A 22895-nucleotide genomic window follows, 5' to 3' on the forward strand; every position below is an offset into this window, starting at 1 on the left:
TAACAAGAAAACTGTGATCACCAAGTTAATCTTCTCAAGAAAATATGGAAGTTGTGTGATTTCGATGGACGCACATCATCGGATATCATTTCTATATGCAGAATTGGAAAGTAAGTCTAATATTTTCAATTTTATTTTTCTCTTTATCTGTATTGTTGATGAGAAAAGGATTATTAACGCTTCAATCTACTCAAGACTCTATAAAAATGTTAAACACCAAATAGTCTCAATAATTTCACGTTCAACCTATAGTGAATATGTATTTCCAGCCACAGATATTAGTACGGGTGCTAATAATTTTGTATCCCAACCACAGATTTTTATTTTCCTCTACGTCGGCATGTGTGGCCAGAAATCTGTGGATAACTTCACGCCAATTGTTTTTTCTTATAATGTTATCCAATTTAGTATTGAGGAGCTTACAATGAAACATTGTGTAAGAATCCAGTGAATGACATCTGATTCAATTCCATAACGAATGTTTAGAATACTTAATAGAGAAAAGTGTTTTTGTATAATTCAGTGTTCATATAAAAGTATTTGTTAAAAAAATATTTTTTTATGTAATTCGATGTTTACATGAAATAAGCTGTTTCGAGGGGGCTTTTTCTTCCAGTTGGTGTCTGAAAGTTACTTCTTTGCATGAGCTACACATCTTTAAATAGAATTACTATTTTGAAATTGATTGCTTCCTTCCTTTCTTTGGAAGATTCCTACATTGTTTTGTATCAAAATGATAAGTAGAAATCCAAAACTTTTCTTTCACAAAAAATTAACCTCTCCTAAAAATATACCTTTTTTTGTTCATATTATTAGGATTTTTGTTGATTAGGACCATTTCGTAAAAAAGCCTTTTAGACATATTTTTTTATGAATATAAAACTTTTGCTTGATCTGATATCACTTTTGTGTGAAGTTATTCTGCTTAATAATGTGCTGGAAGATGTTCCAATATAATTTAAATAACAATTATTACATGGTATATTGTAAACTTTTGATTTTTTCAAATCAGATGTAGAATCTTTTAACTGTATTTTATTATTTCCTTTTAACTTTAATATTCCTTCTAGAAATTTTGATTTCCTTTTCATTGTAAAAAAACTTTGATTATTTTGAAAGATAATTTTCCAATATTAGGAAAAAAAATTCATTCTGTCTTCTATTTGACTATGAGCATTATCATTTGTACTTTCTGTCTTAATGACAGTAGTAAAAATAATTACAATTGGTTCGTTTTCGTACTTTAGTAGATAAGTTTCTTCTTTCAAGTCTTCAATGATTGCTGCACTATTATTCACATTGACTTCTTATATTTTTTGCTCCAACTCGGAAATTTTTGTGGTGATAGTATTTGCTACGCTATCGGTCACTTTTTGCACAATTTGCCTGATGAAATCGTCTTCATTAATAATTTAATTTATGCTGGTACTTACTTATACTATTTTTTACGATAGGTAATCGGTAAGCCAGTAGAACACGATGATACAATTGATATACAGAGAAAGTTTTGAATTTTCTTGCTTCAACTAAATACATTTTGTCACTTTAAACTAGGAGCACAAAACATACATGTTCACTCGCTGCCAGTCATAACAATAAAATGCAATAAAATAACTGTTTCTATGAACAAATGGATGGAGTCGCTATGAGGAGTCCTCTTAGCCTTGTGGTTGGAAATTTCTACATGAAAGTTTTCGAAAAGAAAGCGCTCAGCACCGCTCCTTCGAAATCTACCTGTTGGTTCCGCTATGTTGATGACACATTTGTTATTTGAAGCCACTGGAAACAAGCATTAAAACAGCTTCTACACCACATCATTTCTATTGATTCTCGAGTCCAGTTTACCATGAAGAAGGAAAACGAAGGAAAATACAATTTTTAGATGTACTGGTCAACTGAAAAACGGACGGAAAACGAGTCCACACAGTTTATCTCAAACATACCCATACTGATCGTTATCTCAACAAGAACTCAAACCACTATCCAAGACAAAAACGTGCTATGATGAACACTTTTTGACCGTGTCAGCAGGATTTGTAAACAACGTCTTTTCGAAGGAGAACTGTGTCATCTCGATCAAGCTTTACAAGCGAACTTCTTCACAAAACAAGAAGTCAAACGTGCTCTACATCCTAGAAGAAGAAATACTCCAACTTCGACCACAATACAGCCCCCAGTGGTAGGCACAGCCTATTTGCCTTAAATAAACAAAGTCAAGAACCGCATCGGAGAACTGTTTGAACCTCACATCATTAAGAATATTTACAAGCCAACTAATCTTCTACACAACACTCAGATTGGCCAAGGACAAAAAAGAGCTTCTGGCATCCGCCGGTGTTTATAGAATTCTCTGTTCCTGTGGCTCAATTCGCATTGGAACTACCAAACACAGCATCAACACCAGGATACAAAAACACAAGCTTAGCTGCCGCCTCACGCAATTGCAGAACTTCCCCTAGTATAAACAGACCACGTAATAAAATACGTAGAAACTGCTGTCCTATCCCAACAATTTCAACAGGAAAGAAGAAGGTATAGAGGCCAACAGAAGTTGGTGACCACTGTTCAAGAAGGCCACAAACGGACTAGAGTACAACTCCGATCGGCATTCCAGCAGTAGCATACCTGTCAACAACGTGGACCAATCACAAAAGCCTAGTAACTGCGAATCAATCAAAATGACCCAGCAATCAAATGTGAGCTTTTGCATGGACACCCCGCCATTGCCCCCCAAAACCGACAGCCCTACCATCTGCCCCACCACTCTATGAAAGTATAAATAAAAGCTACCACGTAGCTTGCCAATCGTTCATTACTGAGGCTTCGCCTGAAAGTCCACTTCTTGAACAGTCATCTTGATTTCTTCCCGAAAAATTTAGGAGATGTTAGTGAGGAGCAGGGTGAGCGTTTTCACCAAGATATTAAATTGATGGAAAAACGTTACCAGGGCCGCTGGAACATTAACATGATGGGAGACTACTGTTGGTCACTTCACCGTGAAGCTCAACAAGCGACTCATCGCAGGAAAAGCTACACAAGAAACTTCAAAGAAATAAAAAGAAAGGAAGTATAAACCAATTCCATCTGACTAGTGAAACCTATATTACAACACTGTATCATTATTTCAAGTAACCTATTGTAAATAAAAACCATGAGAGTGATTTAACATAGGGTTTCATTAATTTTACCATATACCGTATAGATTTTAAATTATATAAAAAGAGTAAATTTCTCAAAAACTATAGGTAATACAAAAAAATAAGACCAGATTTGGATTCAGCACACAAAAATCTATAAAAATCAGCTACTAAAGTAAACAAAGTTTTCAAAAACATTTTTTTTGCCTGTGTTATGATTGAAGCACGTAACACCGTTTGACCTTCAACTCATAGCCAAAGTTTATTCCATAAAATTTTGAACTGACTGGAGTTTTCATTGCCTAATTACTTCTCATTGATTTTAATGTGATTATATTTGTAATGTCTGATATTTCAGGGTGAACTAAAAAAATTGCCCTTTCTACACCTGTATAAAGTTATTCATTACAATTTGAAATTTTTGATATTTTTGTTTTTTCTCCTCTTTTCGGACAATATTTGCCTGACCCAGAAATGGGAACGCTACGACAAATGATCGACTAGGGCTATATTAGGCTTGAATCAGTATAGTTCCAATAAATTTGGCACTCATCATTCCCCACATCTGATTCAATATCCCCCGGAGCATAAGGTAGAATTTTCATCAAAATTATTATAATTATGACGCAAGTTATTCTTGTAATTATATCAACTTACCAGAATCTACATTCCCAACTAATATTCGTCCGACTCTCCCCAAAGAGTTGAGGCTTTGTAAACTTATGGTGTCTTGTTCAATAATGCGGAAAGGATGTGATGTTCTACTCGATCCTACAGAAATTCCATCTACTGAAGAATTCTGACTGTTAGGTGGTGTTACGTTACTAGAATGGTAATCATCATCATCAATTTGAAGCTTCTGTCGAATTTCCTGGAATCTTTTTTTACCTCCAATGAAACTCTCGTTTGGTTGCTCTGGTTCATTCAATCTTGAATCTGAAGATTTATGGATGTTAGGTCGAAGATCTTTGATCTGTCTTGTTTCAAAAACTGAGGTATTACCACTATTTGATGAGTGGTCTGCAGTATTTCTGACGATCCTATAAAACAGGGACAATTAGAAAGAACTCAAGAATTTGATATTTCAATAGTTTTTTAACGCCGATTAGCATAAAAGACTGTGACTATCAATATCACTAACAATCCGCCATGGTTCGAATCTGGAGGAAATATTTTAGGCAAGTTGAAAAAACACAACTAACACTATATCGATGTTAGGTACCTAATACAAAATCGAGAGTCGGAAAGAGAATGTTTGCGGTTATTCTGTTAGTGTGCAATATATATTTGCAAAATAATTTCAATTCCATTTAAGCGGGATCAACTTAGCGTACCTGTCAATTATATACCCTTAGTAGTATAATGTGACATGTGTTTGCATTTAAGCAGGATAAACTTAGCGTACTTGTCAATTGCATTCTCACAACCAGAGATTGCTGGAATGGTTTTTGAAAAAAATACATTTTTGAGACTAGTGTTTATGATAATAAAAGTGATATTTATTCAGTCTATGTTGCACTTGCATTATTGTCGGCTCGGTTATGTATACTATGAACACATTTTTTGTTGTGTTAATTTAAACTTTCTAGTTACGAGAACGTTAAGTAGTTATTAACAACCGTGCTATTTGTCTTAATTTTTTGAAGGCGATGCCATCTCCCCTAACTATTCAGAAATCCATCTCCCCTAACAATTCAGAAATATCAACGAAACTGCTTCCGAACGCTTTATTTTTGCTCTCTGGTTTCTACAACACAGTTTTCTGGTTCAGCAGTCCAAATACGTCCCCATCAGTCGTAGACGCTAATGAGGAACTGAAGGCACAACTTAGACTCAGACTACTAGTTGCCTTTGGCGGGTTGGCTGTCCTTGTTCATCTTTCACTGCCTGAACCACTGTGCATGCTGTTTTTGGCGAGTTCATAGGCTTGGGATGTGGGGGTTGAGCAAACCGGCCATCGGATGCCTTTCCACGTAGCCCCGCTGGATACGGAAATGACAGTATCACTTGTGGTTCTGTTATTTCCTAACTAAATGGAATCCCAACGATGGCTTAATCTTAAGGTGTGTGTATCCGTGCCGAGAGGATGAATGACACTGAGCCTATCAGCTGTCTCTACGAAACCTTCGAGATACCGGGCGCCCTCTCGTCGTAGCATCGCTTTGTCACGGTAATGCGGGGCTCTGCCGTGATTGACCTCCTTTTCCTAGCTACTCGTGGGACTTTTATGTACAGAGTGAACTTAAAAATTCTTTCTGATGCTGAATCTACAGAGGAGATGGATATCGAGCTCACAACTGCGACTTTCTTGTAAATTTAGATCAGGAGCGAGTCTAGAGAGGAGATGGATGTCGAGTTCACGACTCCTTGCACCAAATTCTTGAGCGGCCTTCTTTAGTGATTTTTTTGATAGACCACCAAATAGATGAATTTACAGATAATTGAACCGAATTTATTGAAGGATATACATATTGACACCAGACACAGGCTATATCACCAACCTGATGACACACCGTCACAATCAAAATTGGGTATCAGATCAGAACTACTGGATAGAGAAATTTACAGTGAATTTTTTCGATTAATCAACTAAAGGATATCCTGGGTTTTTTGAGTAAAAATGCCTCGTTTCTCAATATATATATATATATATATATATATATATATATATATATATATATATCTGTATCTGTAGAGTAGGGAGGGTGAGTGTAAGCCCACGCACTTAGGCCACATGTGACCCATTGTACATCCTCCCGAGGAGTTGTCCTCCTAGGTCGTCGTCCATCCTGTCCTTTCCAGGAAGGTGGACAGGTCGCTGGGAGACATCTCCTTTATATCAGCAGGTGTAGGCCAAGACTCGCCGAACACACACTCTCTTATTGACGATAACTCCGGGCACTCGCACAGGGCATGCCTGACAGTCTCATCTTCCTGTTCACACATCCTGCATAGAGGTGTGTCCACTAGCCCCATATTATGTAGGTGTTTCCTTAGCTGACAATGGCCAGTCAGTAAGGCGTAGATTTTTCCTGGTCATCGCCAGATATTTCTTCGGCGCCAGCTTCCCAGGGTCGCCCAAGGTGATCCTGGCAAGATTACATCCTTTGATTTCATCCCATCTCTTTAAAGATTGAGCATGGGTGTAACATTTGACTAGTTCCGCAATTGCCAAAGTCATCAGGCCGTAGGTGCCACTTGGTCCTAAAATTCTTAGTCCAGCCGCTTCCTTGGCTAAAGAGTCGGCAATGCGATTACCTTTACTCCTGTCGTGCCCTTTAACCCACCTCAGGATAATGTTATTATCTACCGAGGCTTTGGCTAAATCTTGGTGGCACTCTAGTGCTAGCCCTGAAGTAACACGGTGTCTGTTCAAGGCTAATAGTGCTTGTCTGCTATCAGTGCAGATTGTTATGTTTTTGCCAGAAATTCTTTTCTTGGTTATTTCTTTTGTGGCGATTGAGATACCACGCTGGTATTTCTTCCCATTCCCCACTAATCCTTAGGCTTAGTGATCTGGAGTACACTCCACATCCTGAGCCTTCTTTGGCCCATATATATATATATATATATATATATATATATATATATATATATATATTTATTTATTTAAAGTTATTATTTGGGAAGAATAGACATTTTTAATAGTTTTTTTAGGCCCGCAATCTATATCTTGTCCCCCAGACTACAAAAAAAGGAGTTCAAATCCGGGCTACAAACAAATCTCATCTTTGAGGGCACAAGAAACAGTAATACCCCGAAAAAACAAATTGAGAAAAAATACATTTTCAATTTGCAATATTTTTGTTCGTTATGATCATTATGGTAAGAGTCGCGGTCGAGTCCTTAATAACCAACACTCACCTCTATATCTAGAAAATGTGGATTAATATACCCAAGGTGCTCTAAGAGCGGTGCCTGCTGAAGTAGTGATTCACATTCGATTTGAATCGATGGCGACTAAATCCGTTTGGAAAAACGTTCTCAGGAAGTTCATTCCACATAAACGCAGTTCTCAAAATGTAAAAGTTCTTAAACAGTGATGTTTGAGGTGTACTTATGAACCTCAAAACGATGAGCAGCCACAGTTCGTCGCGTATTTCTGATATGTACCGCTCTTGGAGGAATCAAATGTGCCAAGTCACTTGAAGACTTCCCGTGAAAGTATCTATAAGAGACAAATCTCCAACCTTTCTTCGATGTTCCAGACTATCAAGGTTATTGACTTTAGATATATTCCTATCAATTTACGCAGAAATAATCATCATGTATAATGGATATAATGCAAAATTCATACAACGTATTTTTTATAGGCATGTGCCGAAAATGAAGTAGGTGAAAGACTTAAATTTGTGTTATCATTTTACGTAGGTAAGCATAATATTTTTAAGACAAACAAACCTGTTAGTTTTAATTTTCCATAATATTTTATGCATCAAAAGTTGTAGTGAAGTTACATAACAAGAAAATATTCATTGAAAAAATTTGGCATTCAAATTAAGTTTTCTTCACTATCTTTATCAGTAATAGACCATCAAATTTCAGCAGCAAAAATTGTAGACAGTGTCTTGGCAGGTCGAGACACTGTATGAGAGATGTTATATCAGAGTAGCAATATGTGAGCAACATTCAATCTTTCTCAAACTATTTGCACAATGACAAAAAAATCCTAAAATCAACTATGCCTTCATGTAACTAATCTTAAGTGATCCATCTTCTTCAAGCATCTCCCCTATATAAGATATAGATTGTGACAATATATTTCCGAGTTCTCCTTGCTATACTTTCTCCTATGATTCCATAGACGGCTTCCAAAACCCAACGAATTTTAATGAATTGATGGATGTAGCCGTTACTAGGAAATCATAATGAAAAATGAGAATTGCAACTTTCCATGTTTTTTAGCACTTTTATTTGTAACAAACGTTACTGCAGTTTCGTTCTATTAGGACACTTTCTAACTCATACATTAAATGTATATTAACTGTAACTAATGTTACTGCAGTTTCGTTATTTTCAATTCTCATTTTCCAACGAATTTTCGTCACGTTTCAAGATTCATTAGTTTCGCTGGTTGTTAGATGTTTTCCTTTTGTTTCCATTGTTTCCTAACAATGTTCCAATGAAATCCATCACAACTGCTTCTTTGTTATCTATAATAGCAGTAATCAAATTATCAGATATGCCTCATCTCAATTTCATAAGAAAATAGACAATGACTTGAATTATGTTACAATTTTTGGAATTTTCATATTTTCCATAATTTCTTTGAGTATAATAATTGTGTCCAAGTATGATTTGTAAGAGCTTTAATACGTTCGTTTGATATAGAACAATAATCGATTTTATTGTGCAAATGAGAGTTAACACTATCTGATAATTGATTCAATAACTTCTCAACTTCATCTGTATCAATAAGAGATTCACTTGACAAAATTACCATGACATTTATCTGGGCCTCAATAAATCTTTGAAACAACATCTCTTTCTTTTTGGAATTAATAATCGCCTTTTCACAAAAATTTGTATTCTTGCTTCGAAAGGTATTACGTGAACGTCTTTCAGTGATTTACAAATAAAACAATATCTCTTACTGTTGCATATTATTCTATTTATTTATGTTTCGAAGTAAATATTCTGAGCTATCTGTTCTTGTCGTTCATATTGATAAAAGTGCCGGGACTTCGACTGGATAATGGTTGAGATAACTCACTAAATAATGGGCGGTGTCAAAATGTGATTTCCAATGAAGAAAGTTGAAGAGTTTACAAAAGAAGTTCATAAGACGAGCACTGTGTGTTACAGATTTTTCCTTTTGACCCGGCTGTTCGGCTGCTAAACAAGACCAGTGAAGTTGTAAGAACTCATTTAGATTATTTTGTTCGCATAAATCTTGTGATAACGGTGACGGAATAGATATTGTTCGATTATTTGATGAATTCTCTTCCTTATACTTGCTTTTATTGTATTTGAATGATTTCAGTCTCAATTGCATACGACATCATCAACTTAGACACAACATTTACAATTTTTCGAAAATGCCACTGCTTCTTTGTTTGTTTCAAATAACATGCCCTTTGCGAAAAATTAGATTGCATTTGCAACATCGAGAGTTATCTATCAGTCAGTTAAAGGTTTTTTCTGAGTCTTTCAATGATATCTGAACTCATTTTTCATGAACCTGTAACAATAAACTGGTTTATTCAGTCGCCAAAAAGATATAAAGAAACACAAGAGTAATTTTAAAACATTTTTCACATGAAAAATGTAGCGATAAAAATAATCGTTGTATAGTTGTCTCGAAAGAATTCATAAGGATAATTCAATTACAACCTTTAAAAAATATCTGTTATTTAATTTTTTTTATTTATCGCGCATAACATATCTGAATTAAATCGAACAGTAGGAATCCAAAAGTACGGTTATATGTTCAGAAAACAATGTATTGTCATTAAGCTTAACACAAAAATGTTACTTTGTCAAGTTAATGTATTATTGCTTCGTTTCCCTATTTTCATTATTTGCTGCATTACGGTAAATGATGAAGAGTTGTTATAGTAGTTTCCAAAAATTATTAGCCAGGTCGGTAGGCCGGCGGTTCGACGTAGGTGCTTCGTTCACTCACTCGATTTGACTGCCGTGTTGGTTGGTGGTTCAAGCCCTAGTCAGAAAGATCGATTTTCACTTGCTATCGTCCAACCCGTGTTAGGAATCACACGTTAAAAGGTAAGACCTCGTTAATCATCAGCTCGCACAAGTTTCGACTTCTGAGGGTTGTCGTTCGTAAGGGTGCGACAGCTGGTTAACGAAGAAAACAGATTTTTTTTTAATATTACGGTAACCAAAACAGATAATTCCATTTTCCATTAGAAAAGGTTGCAAAAATGTCTACAAGAATACGATGCGTCTGAAAACTAAGGAAAATTTTTTGCTATCACAGTATTAAATATCCGTAAATTCAATAACAAGCTTTTGCACTGAAAATTATTTTGAATTCCAAACAAGGCGGAAAAGAGGCCTAAAAATACTAAAAGTTGATTTTTCCAGAAAACCAGCACTCGTAGCGAAATGTGCATAATGAACAAAAGTACCTACTGCAATTTAAAATGTATTTTTTTGTAAAATAAAATTTTTGTACACCCCTCCAAGACTTTTTTTTTCAAATTTAAATGTTTCCATTTTTTTGGGTTTTCTGTTTTTTGTGTCCTCACAGGTAAGATTCATTTATAGCTCTGATGCTCTACACCCACATATTTTGTTTTCACGGTATCTTGATTGTAACCGAAGAAAATAAGGTTTTTTTCCTAGTCTGGGGGACAGAAAGGGGGAAACGGCCCCAATAAAAATATCAATAAAATGTACATCCAAAATGGATTTTGAGACCGGTGGCATTTTGACTTAAAAACCTAAGATACTCTACATTAAAGGAATTAAAGGATATACAGGTTGGCATCAGACACAGGTTATATCTCCAATCTGATGGAGCACCGTCACAATAAAAATCCAGTGAAAAGGTTTCTGAACGGGTGGCGAAGACATAAATTGATGGAAAATAGACCAATTTAGTGTTCAGCACCTCAAACTCCTAGTTTTCTATGGCATATATTGAAGGAGAAGTCTATCGAGTGAAACCAACAACACTATAGTCTATTCGGTATTGTCTGAGAGTGTAAGAATTCCAAGAATGCAAACATCAAAGAAGGAAACACGCCGCTAACGAGCCATTGAAATGGTGACTTCCAACAAATGACAACAAGCCATTGAAATAGTGACTTCCGACAAACGACTTCAAAAGAGAGAGTATTAATAGGCATCGGACTAGGGGTATTAATATAAATTTTCCAATGATATATTCTGTATGATGTGAAGATAATTGAAATATCGTGAAAACTTATTTTGTTTAAATATTTCATTTTGATGAGGACAATTTATATTTGAAATAGTTTTTTATTTAGGATTGTTACCTTCTACAGATCTATAAAATAATCAGAATTTTATATTTAAAAATGAAGATTCATATTTTTTACTGGATTTTATAGTTGATTCAGAAACAACTTTATAGATTTAATGGGATAGTTACATCGACTAAGATATTGCGATAATTTGTAATCTGAAAAAAGTCTACAGAGATTCGTTGAGTGATTCTTCACTGGATGAAAGAGTTTTATAGGGATTGACGACAAGTGGAATTATTTTTTCTGATAGTGACTTTATGTGATCATCCAGATCCCACATCTCTCCTTCGATTCTGATTGTTTCGTGGATACATTTTTCCCAAGCTTCTTGGTCGACTAGAGCACTGTATAGGCATTTCTTTATTTCACACAGTTTGAAGGTCTTATTATTTCTTGCGACAAATTCTTTAACTTGAGCCCAAACCAACTCTATTGGATTCATATTACAGTGATAAGGCGACAACCGAAGAAATGACATTCCTTTAGTCTTCGCCATCTCATCGGTGACATACCTGACGAATTTTGAGTTTTGACGTTTAGCCAAGTTGAGCTGCTTTGCACATATATCGGACAGCCCTTTTTTGGAGCACAAAAATCATTTAAAATAAATCTCTAGAACAGACTCCCCAGAAGGTAATTCCATATTTAATATGGGGATCTATTAAAGCGAAATAAGCTGTTCTTGAATGGGAGTAGCCTAGTTCTCTAGAAATCACTCTTAATGCATAGCAACCTGAGGCAAGCTTCTTGCTTAAGTTTATTGTGTGATTTTTAAATTTCAGTTTATCATCAATGTTCAACCATAGAAATTTATAATTATGTACCCTGTCTAAGATTTTGTCACCAAGGCAGATCTCAGGTAAGTTGCAGTGGAAGGTAAGTATGCTAGTTTTATTGATATTGAATGATAACTTATTGCAGTCGCACCATTCTTTGATTTTGTTGATGTCAGCTGAGATGGCATCTTGAAGGGTAGGAATGTCCTTGTTGTGCCATAATAAAGTAGTGTCATCAGCAAAGAGAGTAATTGTGGCCGTTATATCTATAAAAGCCAAGTCATTTATGTAGATAAGAAACAAAATTGGGCCAAGGATCGATCCTTGTGGTACACCACATTTGATAATTTGAGCAGAGGAAGACTCGGTTGTTTCAACTACCTGTTTGCGACCTGATAAGTACGAATGAAACCAGTGGAGAGATCTCATGGTTGACACAGTCGAAAGCTTTCGATAGATCACAGAAAATAGCAGCGACTGCTTCTTTAGCGTTATATTCGGAGTATATCGTTTCTAACAGAGAGAACATAGCATCATTAGTACCCTTATTTGCTTGGAATCCAAATTGACGAGAAGTAAAGATGTTATTATCATTGCAAAAACATAACATTCTGCTTTTCACTAGTTTTTCTATGAGTTTAGCAAGGGTAGGAATAAGTGCTATAGGCCGGAATTTGGAAGGGTCATCATTGGGTCCACCCTTATACAGAGGGATTATCAGAGATGTCTTCAGAAACGATGGGAACTCGCCAGATTCAAAAGACTGATTTATGAGTTGTGATAAAACCACTAAGGTTGAATAAGGTAGATTTTCAAAAATTTTAACAGAAATATCTTCTACACCTTTGCTATTCTTGTTTTTGATATTTTTGATAACTGCTATTATTTCCTCGGGATTTGTTTCATAGAGAGAGAAACTTTCTGATATGTCAATATTGAAAAGAAAATTTAAGGGATTAACAGTTGATGATATATTTTCGGTGAGTTTGTCCGCTATGGTGCAATAGAAGTTATTTAATAAATTGGGATCCAAGCCTACTTCGGATGAATGTTTATTGGACTTTCCTCTGAGATCGTTGATAATGGACCAGCTTTCCTTAGATTTATTTCCTGCTATATTTAGTCTATGTTTGTAGTAGATCTGCTTAGCATGCTTCAAAGTAACTCTGTAAATTGACCTATATTTATTATAGTAATTGATAAATGAAGTTTGGTTAGGATCTATAAATTTTCTTATATAATGTAATGATCTTAGGTTCTTGTCAGAGATTTTAATACCTTAAGTCAACCAGGGTTTTCTATTTTTTATTTTGATTTTTTGTAGAGGAAATGATTTATTAAAATTTTCTAATAACCCATTGTAGAATGCCTCAAAAGGGTGAGAATTGTCTAAGAAGGAAGCCCAGTTGATAAAACCTATTATTGATATAACCTATTATAGTTCCGCTTGCTGAATAAACGACTCCTTTTCTCACATTTACTGGCAGTTTTGGAAGGGAATTTGGAGGAAAAGACTACAGCTTCATGAACCGATAGCCCAGAAGGGATAACCGAACAATCAGTGTTTGTTCAATCTAAATTATTGCAAATGTAGTCTATTAATGAAGCTGAGTATTGAGAGATACAAGTGTGACAGTTTACATGCATGGATAAATTGAAATATGTAAGGAGATTGGTTAATAGTAAGGTACTTGTGGAGCTGGAGTCTTCAAAATTGATGTTGAGGTCGCCAGCAAGAATAACCGATGAACTATTTGGTAGTTGCGAGAGTAATGATTCCAAGTGTTTTAAGAACAAATTTATGTCCGATGGAGGAGACCTATATATGCATATTATGTATAATTTGAGTTCTGAGCAGTATATCACGCAAAATTCAAAATTTTTTTCAAGTAGCAATGTATTAAACTTGTCAATGTTAATAAAGGAGGGTCCGTTCTGGGAATTTTTGTTCAAAATTAAAGTTCCACCATGAATGTGATCTGTTCGATTGAATTTGGAAATTATTGAGTATCCTGACACGTGAGCATATTCACCTGACTTGAGCCAATGTTCAGTCAAAAGGACTAATTTAGGAAAATTCTGGCTTTCTAAGAAAATAAATAATTCATCGGTCTTGTGGCGGATTGACTGGATATTCAGCAGTAGGATTGTCAGTTGCTGTGATGAAAGGAGGTTCCTGGGAATACATGCTAAGTTGTTAGTGTTGAATTTACTTGGGGTGTATTGATTACATCCTGTTTTTCATGTTAAACACACTTCAATGTGAGATTTTCACTTGAAAGTTTATAAAACCACGACACGTATTTTGCTATACAATAGCATCTTCGGGCATCACAATCTCACATGTACTGAAAGAAATTTTATTCAAATTATGAATAACTCCATCTTTTATAGAATCAAAGTAAGATTCACAATAAATACTCCTAGTATCTTCTGCAAATAGCTGAACCTTTCATCTTTAAAACTACAATAATTATAATAGTGAATATAGAATAAAGAAAATACTTTTGTCTAGTTTCTACTGTGTTTATTCGTTACGACTGGTTTCGGTTCATAAGGCCATTTTCAAGTTACTTGAAATGGAGTTTCCGTCTGGTCTCGTACATTGTGTGTCAATACTCCAGGGTTGATGACGAAAGTCTTTGTGCAAACAGAGATTGAAAACTGAGAAAACTACTTGAAATCATCTGTGCTGATATTTTTGAATGATTATTTAAATTCCATTCAAGAGAAAATGTGATGTAAACTGAATTAAGTTTTCTATGAAACAAATTTGTTGTATCCATAGAAAATGTTGTTGAATGGGTCATAGTTGACGGTGTAGTTGTAAAATATTAGAGTATATTTTATAATTTCCAATGTGAGGACTGGTTATTCGGTGTGAATCAAAACAAATATATGTACATCCTGCAGTTAGGAGCTCAAAATATAACACGTTTTGGGATAATGGTTTTGAATAACCAAAGTCCAAATTAGTAAATAGATGAATATTTTTCTTGAAAAATTACCTTGAATTTTGAGTTGATGTGAAATCTTCAGCGTCATAGAAATTATCGGAATCACTGTCACTATGCATTATTTAATTTTTGTAGAAGTATCAGTCCCAAGATTTGTAATTCAACCAGACATTAATTATTTTATAATTTCCTTCTGTTCTTTAATGTTTACATATTTTTTATTGTTATCATGGACCATGGACATGATAATAAGGACTGCCCATGACGTCACTTTTACATATTTTCCACCTGCGTATTACACAACGTCTTGGACACTGCGTCACAGCACATGTGACAAATCATTTCGCAAAATTTTCACAATGGAAATATGCAACAAGTAAAACATTGTAATGTTGTATCTGCGTTAAGTATATGAGTGACGTAATGCTCTTCATCTTTTTTTAGTTGTTGGAGAAAATGTTCTCTCTTTAATGGCTAGTCCATAATATGATGTCACTGATTGTTATTGTTAAAAGCAATTAGGTTTGTTCGTTTCCGAACATTATCCTGAATCATGCAGATTTTTTTGAGTTTGGTACAATTCAATCATGGGCAATTTTGAAATTCTATTATGGTTTATTTAAAAGAGTTCTGTGACAACTGCTGTCAAAGAATTACATAAGGGGATGTATGTAATCTGTGGTTTTGTTAAGGTCTCCAAATGTATTTTGATTTTTTCAGAATCGGTTCAAACTATTTCAGAGTGATAATAATTTTTCGAACATGCGTATTTATGAAGATTTTTATATGTGAAATATCTTCTATTTACATAACTTCATTCTAAATTTTGGTAAATTTTCGTTATCTGGACACCCGGCGATTTTGAAAAAATTTTTGACTGTACTTACGTATTTTGATGCGTAGATTACGAATCCGAAAGAAAAAAGCGGCGCTCTCCTTTATTTAAAAAGTTACGGTCCCTCAAAGTTCAGAAAAGGGCAACTGTTCAGCCTTCTTTTTCACTAAATAAACTATTTAAAAACACAAGCATTTATTCACTAGGTCACCTTTACACCTTATTTCTCCTTCTTTAACACTTTTCGCTTCAATAATCAATATTTTTCTTATAAAAAACTTAATTTAAAAACGAATGCTTCTTCTGGTGGCATTATTCTATTTTTAGGTTAGTTACTAGTGACATCTCAGAAAAAAGCGGTTGGTATTTGCCGTCGCCTACTATTTCAAATTCGTAATACACCACCAAAAACCAATTTACGATCTAAAGAATGATGGTAAAAAACATTTGAATTACTTCAGGAATATGGACTGCATCAGTCGTACCAACCATATCATTAACCTTAAAAACGTAAAATACAGTGATATGTAACCAAAAAGCAGCTCCGTACATTTTTTAACATTTTTATATTTCAATATTTTGTGATTATAATTACAATCTAACAAATTAAAGATACAAATTTACGCGCGCTTGACTTGGGAAATAAGCTGGTGAATGCATGACGAGAGTGTTGTGAAAAGTGTAATCGGGCGAGGCGAACGAAAGCTAAGAGGAAGGTATAAGTTAGTGAAGATAGAAAAAGGGAGTTACGTTTCGTATATTACTGCAGGGGCAAGAGAGAGAGGTGCGAGCACACATTTACGGTCGAGTAGGCTCTGAAGAATTAGGAGGAAACTATTATTCGTTGCCACTAATTTTAGCAGGAGGTTTTGCAGGAGTTTTTGCGTCTGAAGATGGACAACTCGCTTGCACATCTCTCTCTTCCCCTACAGTGATATACGAAACGTAACTCTCTCACTTTCAATCTTCACTACCTTATATCTCCCACTCAACTTCCGTTCGCCTCGCCCGATAACACTTTTTGTAACGTTCTCGTCACGCATCCACCAGCTCACTCCCCAAGTCAAGCGCGCGTAAAGAAGTTTTACTTTAGAAATATATTCAAAAATGTTAATTTATCAATGAAAACCCATAATATAAATTCAAATATTTGTATTTTAAATTTGTTACGATCGTATTTGTAATCGCAAATATTGAAATTGTAGATGAAATTAAGATTGAGAATGTTATGTAAATAGAAGATATTTCACAAATAAAAACTTATTAATATGCATCAATACGCATGTTCGAACTAATTATCATCGATATGGAATAGTTTGGAATATAATGATTAAAACAGAAACAAAACTTAGGGTTCAATTCTAATAGGTTTGTTCTACGCAAGACATGATGCGTACAAGCAAAAAAAATCTCAAACAGTTCGAAATAGTCTCGGTCACTTGGTTGAATCAGAACTCATTTTGAGGAGACCACTGACTGGCTCAATGCGCCTCAATCAATGGAAGCTAAAGCCATTAACATAGAGAAAGAGAGAGAGAGAGAGAGGAGACCACTGTGCCACCTATCGTATATAGTATATATGAAGAGATGAAGCAAGAAAATATTGATGATCATGTCCATTTTGTCATGTAGCGTATCCTTGTAGTCAGTCCAAATGTTATCTAACCTCAATCATCATTTATTTAAATCAAATAAATAAAAAAACATCCTAGAAAATAGCCCAAACAAATTTCAACATGAATGCGCATGAGCAACGGGAACAGTCCTCAACAGCTCAGCCTCCGAGAACAGGAACGATTCGGGACGGTTCAAGACTGTTTTGGATCATGTCGTATTCATCAATCCAAACTTATCCTCAATAAACCAGAATGCTCTATTTCAACTGCGATGATCCTGACGTGCTAGAACCTGAATTTCGTAGAACCAGAACAAACAACAAACCTTATGTAATATCTGTCTGGCCAATGCAGGGACGCGCCGTCCATATGGGCAAGGTCGTGCGGCGCACGACGGCGCCAAGGCGTTAAAGGCGCCCTTTGAGTTGGCAAAATTGAATAAATAGTCAATCCAAAACTAAGGATTTTTTGAAACTACAAAAAAACAACATAAAAAATGTTTCTACCAATACCGATGGTGAAATTTGAAATTAATGCTATTTAAACTACCTACTTACTTGTCTTCTCTAGAAGTGTAGGCGCCGCGCAGTCCCGGCAAGAGTTTTCTTGTTTAAACTTGTAAAACGTTATCGGAAAGACGAAGTGGCAAAGAAACGGGTCGTTGCAAAGTTTTCTTACTCTTGTCATAGCCTTCTGTGCTGTAGGAGCGTAACAAATATTCCAAAAAAATCTGATTTTTTGATTTGCAATAGTACAGTTATTTGATTGTGAAGTGAAAAATAATTAAAAACAAAGGTAAGTGATTACAGTGATGTATAATAAATAAATGAAAATAATTTATGGAATAATAGATTTTGTTTGTTCCTGATGTCATTTAAAATACTAAACGGCGCGGCAAATAGGAATATACATTATGAAATTTTATTGCATAACAAAAATGTGTTATGAAAAATTGTTTGATGATGTAGATAATGTACTAAAAACTAAAAAATAATTCGTTAGGTCTTAGTTACCAATCATCACACCACTCTCCTCATCAATGTTGGTAATTGGTCAAGCAAAACAATTAAATCCTTGGGCGTAGCGTAATCTGAGTAAATATGTAAATAGCATTTTTATGACTTGATAAAAATTGCACGCGCCTGACGATTTTATTTTTGTCTGATAAATGCCCTAGATTAATTAGAAGAGTGGTGTGATGACTGGTACCTAGGAGCCATCGAATTATTTTTTAGCTTTTATTTAGCTCATCATCTACATCATTATTAATTATCTTTATTTTCAATAAAAACCGTTTAACTTTTGAAAAAATGTACTTAATTTAATTAATAATCTGTTTTATTTACCTAGATGGCCAGAGAAGAAAAAAAGAAGTTGTCTGGTTATCAAAACTTGCTTAATAAACGGAAACGCGAGGAAGACTTGGAGAAGAGCAATTTGAAAATTACTAATTTTTTTCTGAAATCTATTACTTTACAAGATAGTAGTTCTACCGATAACGATAGCACTGACAACACTCCATTTCCATCGACATCAAAATTCACATCAGAATTAGAAAAGGAAGACAATAAGGAACCAATAGATTTCAGTTTGGACACACTTCAGTCTGTTCCAGTAGTACCAGTACCATCTAATTCGAGTTGTTTCACTAAACAAGACGATTCATTTGAATATACGTCCCTTTCAAACGATCCAGGTCTTTGGCCGAGTATATTATCTCCAATCCAGATACAAGAACTTGTAGAAAAAGGTCCCGTCTATTATCAAAATAAAACGATGTATCCTAAGGACACAAATGGACGTGAGTTTTCTGATATATACTTCACTCGAATTTTGTCCAATGGTGAAAAGGTTCAGCGAAATTGGTTACTATATTCTATTAAGAAAAATGCAGTTTTCTGTTTTTGTTGTAAAATATTCAATGACACCAACAATAATTTTAAGTAATGTTTTATAACTTTAACATAGTTTTTATTCTGTTCTGTTTTATTGTGCAATATAGCCAATATAGTGTTTAATATATTATTTTTTATAAGTGTACTGTGTACTTATTGTTTTCTTCAAAAAAAAATCTAGGTAGATGTAGAAAAAATTTCATAGTTTTCCACGCTGAAATGGAAAGGAGTGATTGATTATAATATTTCTACCCTGGTAATTTTGATAAAGGCGCTTATCAATATTTCGCACGACGGCGCCGAAGTTACTTGGCGCGTCCCTTCCAATGAGTTATAAAAGTGAATTGATTCCGTTTTTTAAAAGAAAAAATGGGCTTCGCATTAAAGATGCTATATTAAGGGTCTTCATCCCTGAAAAAAAAAGGAATCAGAAACGATTTTTCTTATTCTGATTGAGGAAAGATTGTATGAGTGTATAAAGGAAAAATAATAAAAAAAAATATTTTTTGAATATTAGATGAATAAAAAGTATTTTCTCTCTCATTTTTCAGCATTTTTCTTCAATTCCACCATCAAAACTAACGAATATTTTGATGTTATTCCATTTCGGTATTGAAGCCTATCATTTTCTCAGTTAAACGACTTTCTCATTTTTATTTTTAATGTTTCCTTTATTTTGTTACTAATTTAATAAGAATGTGTTATTTATACGAATTTGATTTCCTTGCATTATGCCTTTCGAAATGGGAAATATCAAATTTTATCGAAGTCAACTAATAAAGTTTTGTTTCAGCCGTCGACTAGTGAAAACTAATTATTACTTTTGAATCTGGAGTTAGAATAGTAGATGAATTTCTTTTAAATGACACGCCCGTCAGGTAGCTCCTCCCACACGTCTGGTGAGGGAGAGAGAGAGAGTATCATAGAGCCATTGTAAAATGTAGCACAGGGTCGGATTGGGAATAAGAAAAGATAAAAGTTATTCTGACCGAACGAAAGATTGAAATATTAAAATTTCTACAATAACCAGATAGTTTTCAACTTACCTATCTGTATGTTTGCGTGTGTACACGTTTGTATCAAATCTTGCAAGTCTAATATCTTCCGATTGGCTTGAAAGTTTACAGATATTCATTACTAGGGACAAAACTTCATGATATTTTCATATTAGGAAATACTTAGATGGAGGCTCTAGAATGTTGGACGAATTTCTTTATTTTTGATTTGATTACAATCAAAATTGGAAGCAAAAACATTGTTGGATTTCATTTATTTTCAACAGTTGCATACACATCAGCGGAATTGAATTATTCACGATTGGTATTGATTTATATTGTCTAACCCTTTATATGGAATCAGACATATTATTTAAACTGTGGACCTTTTCTGCAAAATATTATATTCAAATCATTCAATTTCAAAAATATATCTGGCAGTATGAATTAATTTTGAGGAAAAATATGAGTAATTTACCCCGGAGAGCCCTAGATGAATAATTTTTGAGGATCCGACTATGAATCATAAAATCTTTTCGTCATTTCGAACTAATGCCGAAAATTGATATTGTGAAAGGACCCTTACTTGAAAGACAAAATCTGATACCTGATTTCTCAATTTTTTATTCATAAAAATCATTTGATTTTCTGAACACCCTGCTCATGTTTTCGAAAAAATAAATTTTGAACAGAACATGACTATAAATCACAAAATAACCCATAGCTATCTTTATGCTGCTATTTTGAATTCTTGAAATTTGATGAAAAACTCATTACCTTCAACCTCAAAATACCAGTGTTATATACAGGGTGTTCCTTAAACACATGCTAATATTTAAGGAGGTAATTCTTAGACCCATTTTAAGGAAAAAACGTCCTATGGACGTATGTCCTAAACGCCTTAACTTTTGAGATACAGGGTGGCAAAGTTTTCAAAAATAATCAGTTTTTCAATAATAACTGAGATAATTTTGTAGACATCTTTGGCATATTTGGTACATATGTTCCATGCCTCAAGGCGCATTTTCTGATGTACAATTTTCTTAATTTTATCTGCCAGTGGCGTACGTACGAGTTTTGAAATGTATATTTTTGGCGAAAAAAATACTACGCCACTGCTTTATCTTGAATTAAAAATTATTTTTAAAATCTCCATACATTTTTGAGCACATTCAATTTGTTGGGTTTTCTTTGTCCGACGCATGGTTTTCGCCCAAAAAATTAAAAATCGCTTTACTTAAGGATAAATTCCTTAAAAATCTGATGCGGTATCGTGCATCGACTGAAAGCAAACCAAGAGATCAGATTTGTTGCAAAATAATTGAGGATCTAAAAGGTATTTGTTTGTTGTCAGATGCACTGTTCTCAATTAAAATTACGTCATAACGCAACACCGCTTAATAATTTTTGAAAATAAAAATTTAGTTATCCTGGAATAAATGACGTGTAGCAGAATTTATTTACTGCATCTCTTGGAAATATGGAGTTTGTCGATATGTGATTTCTTTCAAAGATTAAAAGTAGAAAAAAGCAGCGTATCCACCATAGCAATAAAAAACGAATTCTCTGTATGTACAAACGTCATTAGCTAATATTGATGTAATAAGGTGTTGTGTTAAAAATTGTCACAGCGCGTTTTGATTAATTTTGAAGTGTTATTGAAGTTATTTTGGTAGTCCGCTGTTTTTCTGAATATCAGTAAATATGGTAAATTATACGAATGCGGAAATGGCGCAAATGCATTACGTATATGGCCTTGCCGATGGTAATGCAACAGAAGCCAGGCGCATTTATCAGGAAAGATATCCTAATCGTGCCTTACCAGATAGCCGAACCTTTTCAAATATTCATCGTCGACTTGGGGAAACTGGTAGTTTCAAGAAAGGGACTCCGGAAGGTAGACCTCGTGTAGTAAGAACTCCTGAAATTGAGGAAGCGGTGCTGCAAGAAATTGAGGAACATCCTGAGACGAGTACGAGAAAGATCGCTAGAACTCTGGATATTTGTCATCAAATTGTTTGGCGTATTTTGGTTGATTTTTTGTTATACCCATACCATATTTCAAGAGTGCAGGCATTACTCCCCAGAGGTTTTCCACAGCGTGTGAACTTCAGTCAGTGGTATCTACAAAGTGGTATCTAAATCCGAAGTTTGAGACACAAATTTTGTTCACAGGCGAAGCAAATTTTTCTCGGAATGCCATTCAAAATTTCCATAACAATCATGTGTGGGCTGAAGAAAATCCCCATGCAATAACCGAAATCCATTTCCAACACCAATTGTCCGTTAATGTATGGGCAGGAATTATAGGTGATCATCTAATAGGCCCATTTTTTCTACCAGGACGCCTTGATGGCCGTTTTTATTTACACTTTCTCGAAGAAGACTTACCTGGGTTATTGGAAGATGTGCCACTTGCGTTGAGGAATCGAATATGGTACATGCACGATGGCGCCCCTGCTCATTTCAGTGTAATTATCCGAAACCATTTAAACACAGTTTATCCTAATCGTTGGATAGGTCGCGGAGGACCTCAGCAATGGCCAGCAAGATCCCCCGATCTCAACAGTTTAGATTTTTTTTATGGGGTCACCTTAAAACTCTTGTGTATAAAACTCCCGTTAATACTTTAGAAGATTTAAGAGAGCGAATAGTTGCCTCGTGTGAAACTATATGAAATACGCCGGGAATATTTGAACGGGTGCGTAATTCCATGCGTAGAAGGGCGG

General features: G+C 34.7%; 1 protein-coding gene and 1 long non-coding RNA gene across 5 annotated transcripts in view; one reads left to right on the forward strand and one right to left on the reverse strand.

The window, feature by feature from the left end:
- The window catches only part of LOC111512552 (WD repeat-containing protein 44), a 60908-nt gene extending 42930 nt beyond the window's left edge, over positions 1–17978 (reverse strand). For 2 of the 4 annotated variants that reach the window (XM_074185461.1, XM_074185458.1), the window contains exons 1-2: positions 14877–15133; positions 3795–4177 (exon numbers count right to left, since the gene is read on the reverse strand). In XM_074185461.1, the coding sequence (XP_074041562.1) occupies positions 3795–4177; positions 14877–14944 (451 nt within the window). In that variant the 5' untranslated portion in view covers positions 14945–15133. Of the gene's footprint in view, positions 1–3794; positions 4178–14876; positions 15134–17833 lie in introns of those variants that run through there. The other 2 variants (XM_074185466.1, XM_074185474.1) reach the window with 2 other exon arrangements.
- Positions 17939–19314, forward strand: LOC141486880 (uncharacterized). Its single transcript, XR_012468091.1, has 2 exons — positions 17939–18071; positions 18627–19314. It is a non-coding gene; the product is annotated as an uncharacterized lncRNA (long non-coding RNA).
- The last annotated feature ends 3581 nt before the right edge of the window (positions 19315–22895 follow it).

This window comes from Leptinotarsa decemlineata, unplaced genomic scaffold, assembly GCF_025532065.1.
Source record: "Leptinotarsa decemlineata unplaced genomic scaffold, Ldec_3_MD MMD2_P_RNA_scaffold_2, whole genome shotgun sequence".
Lineage (NCBI taxonomy): Eukaryota > Metazoa > Arthropoda > Insecta > Coleoptera > Chrysomelidae > Leptinotarsa > Leptinotarsa decemlineata.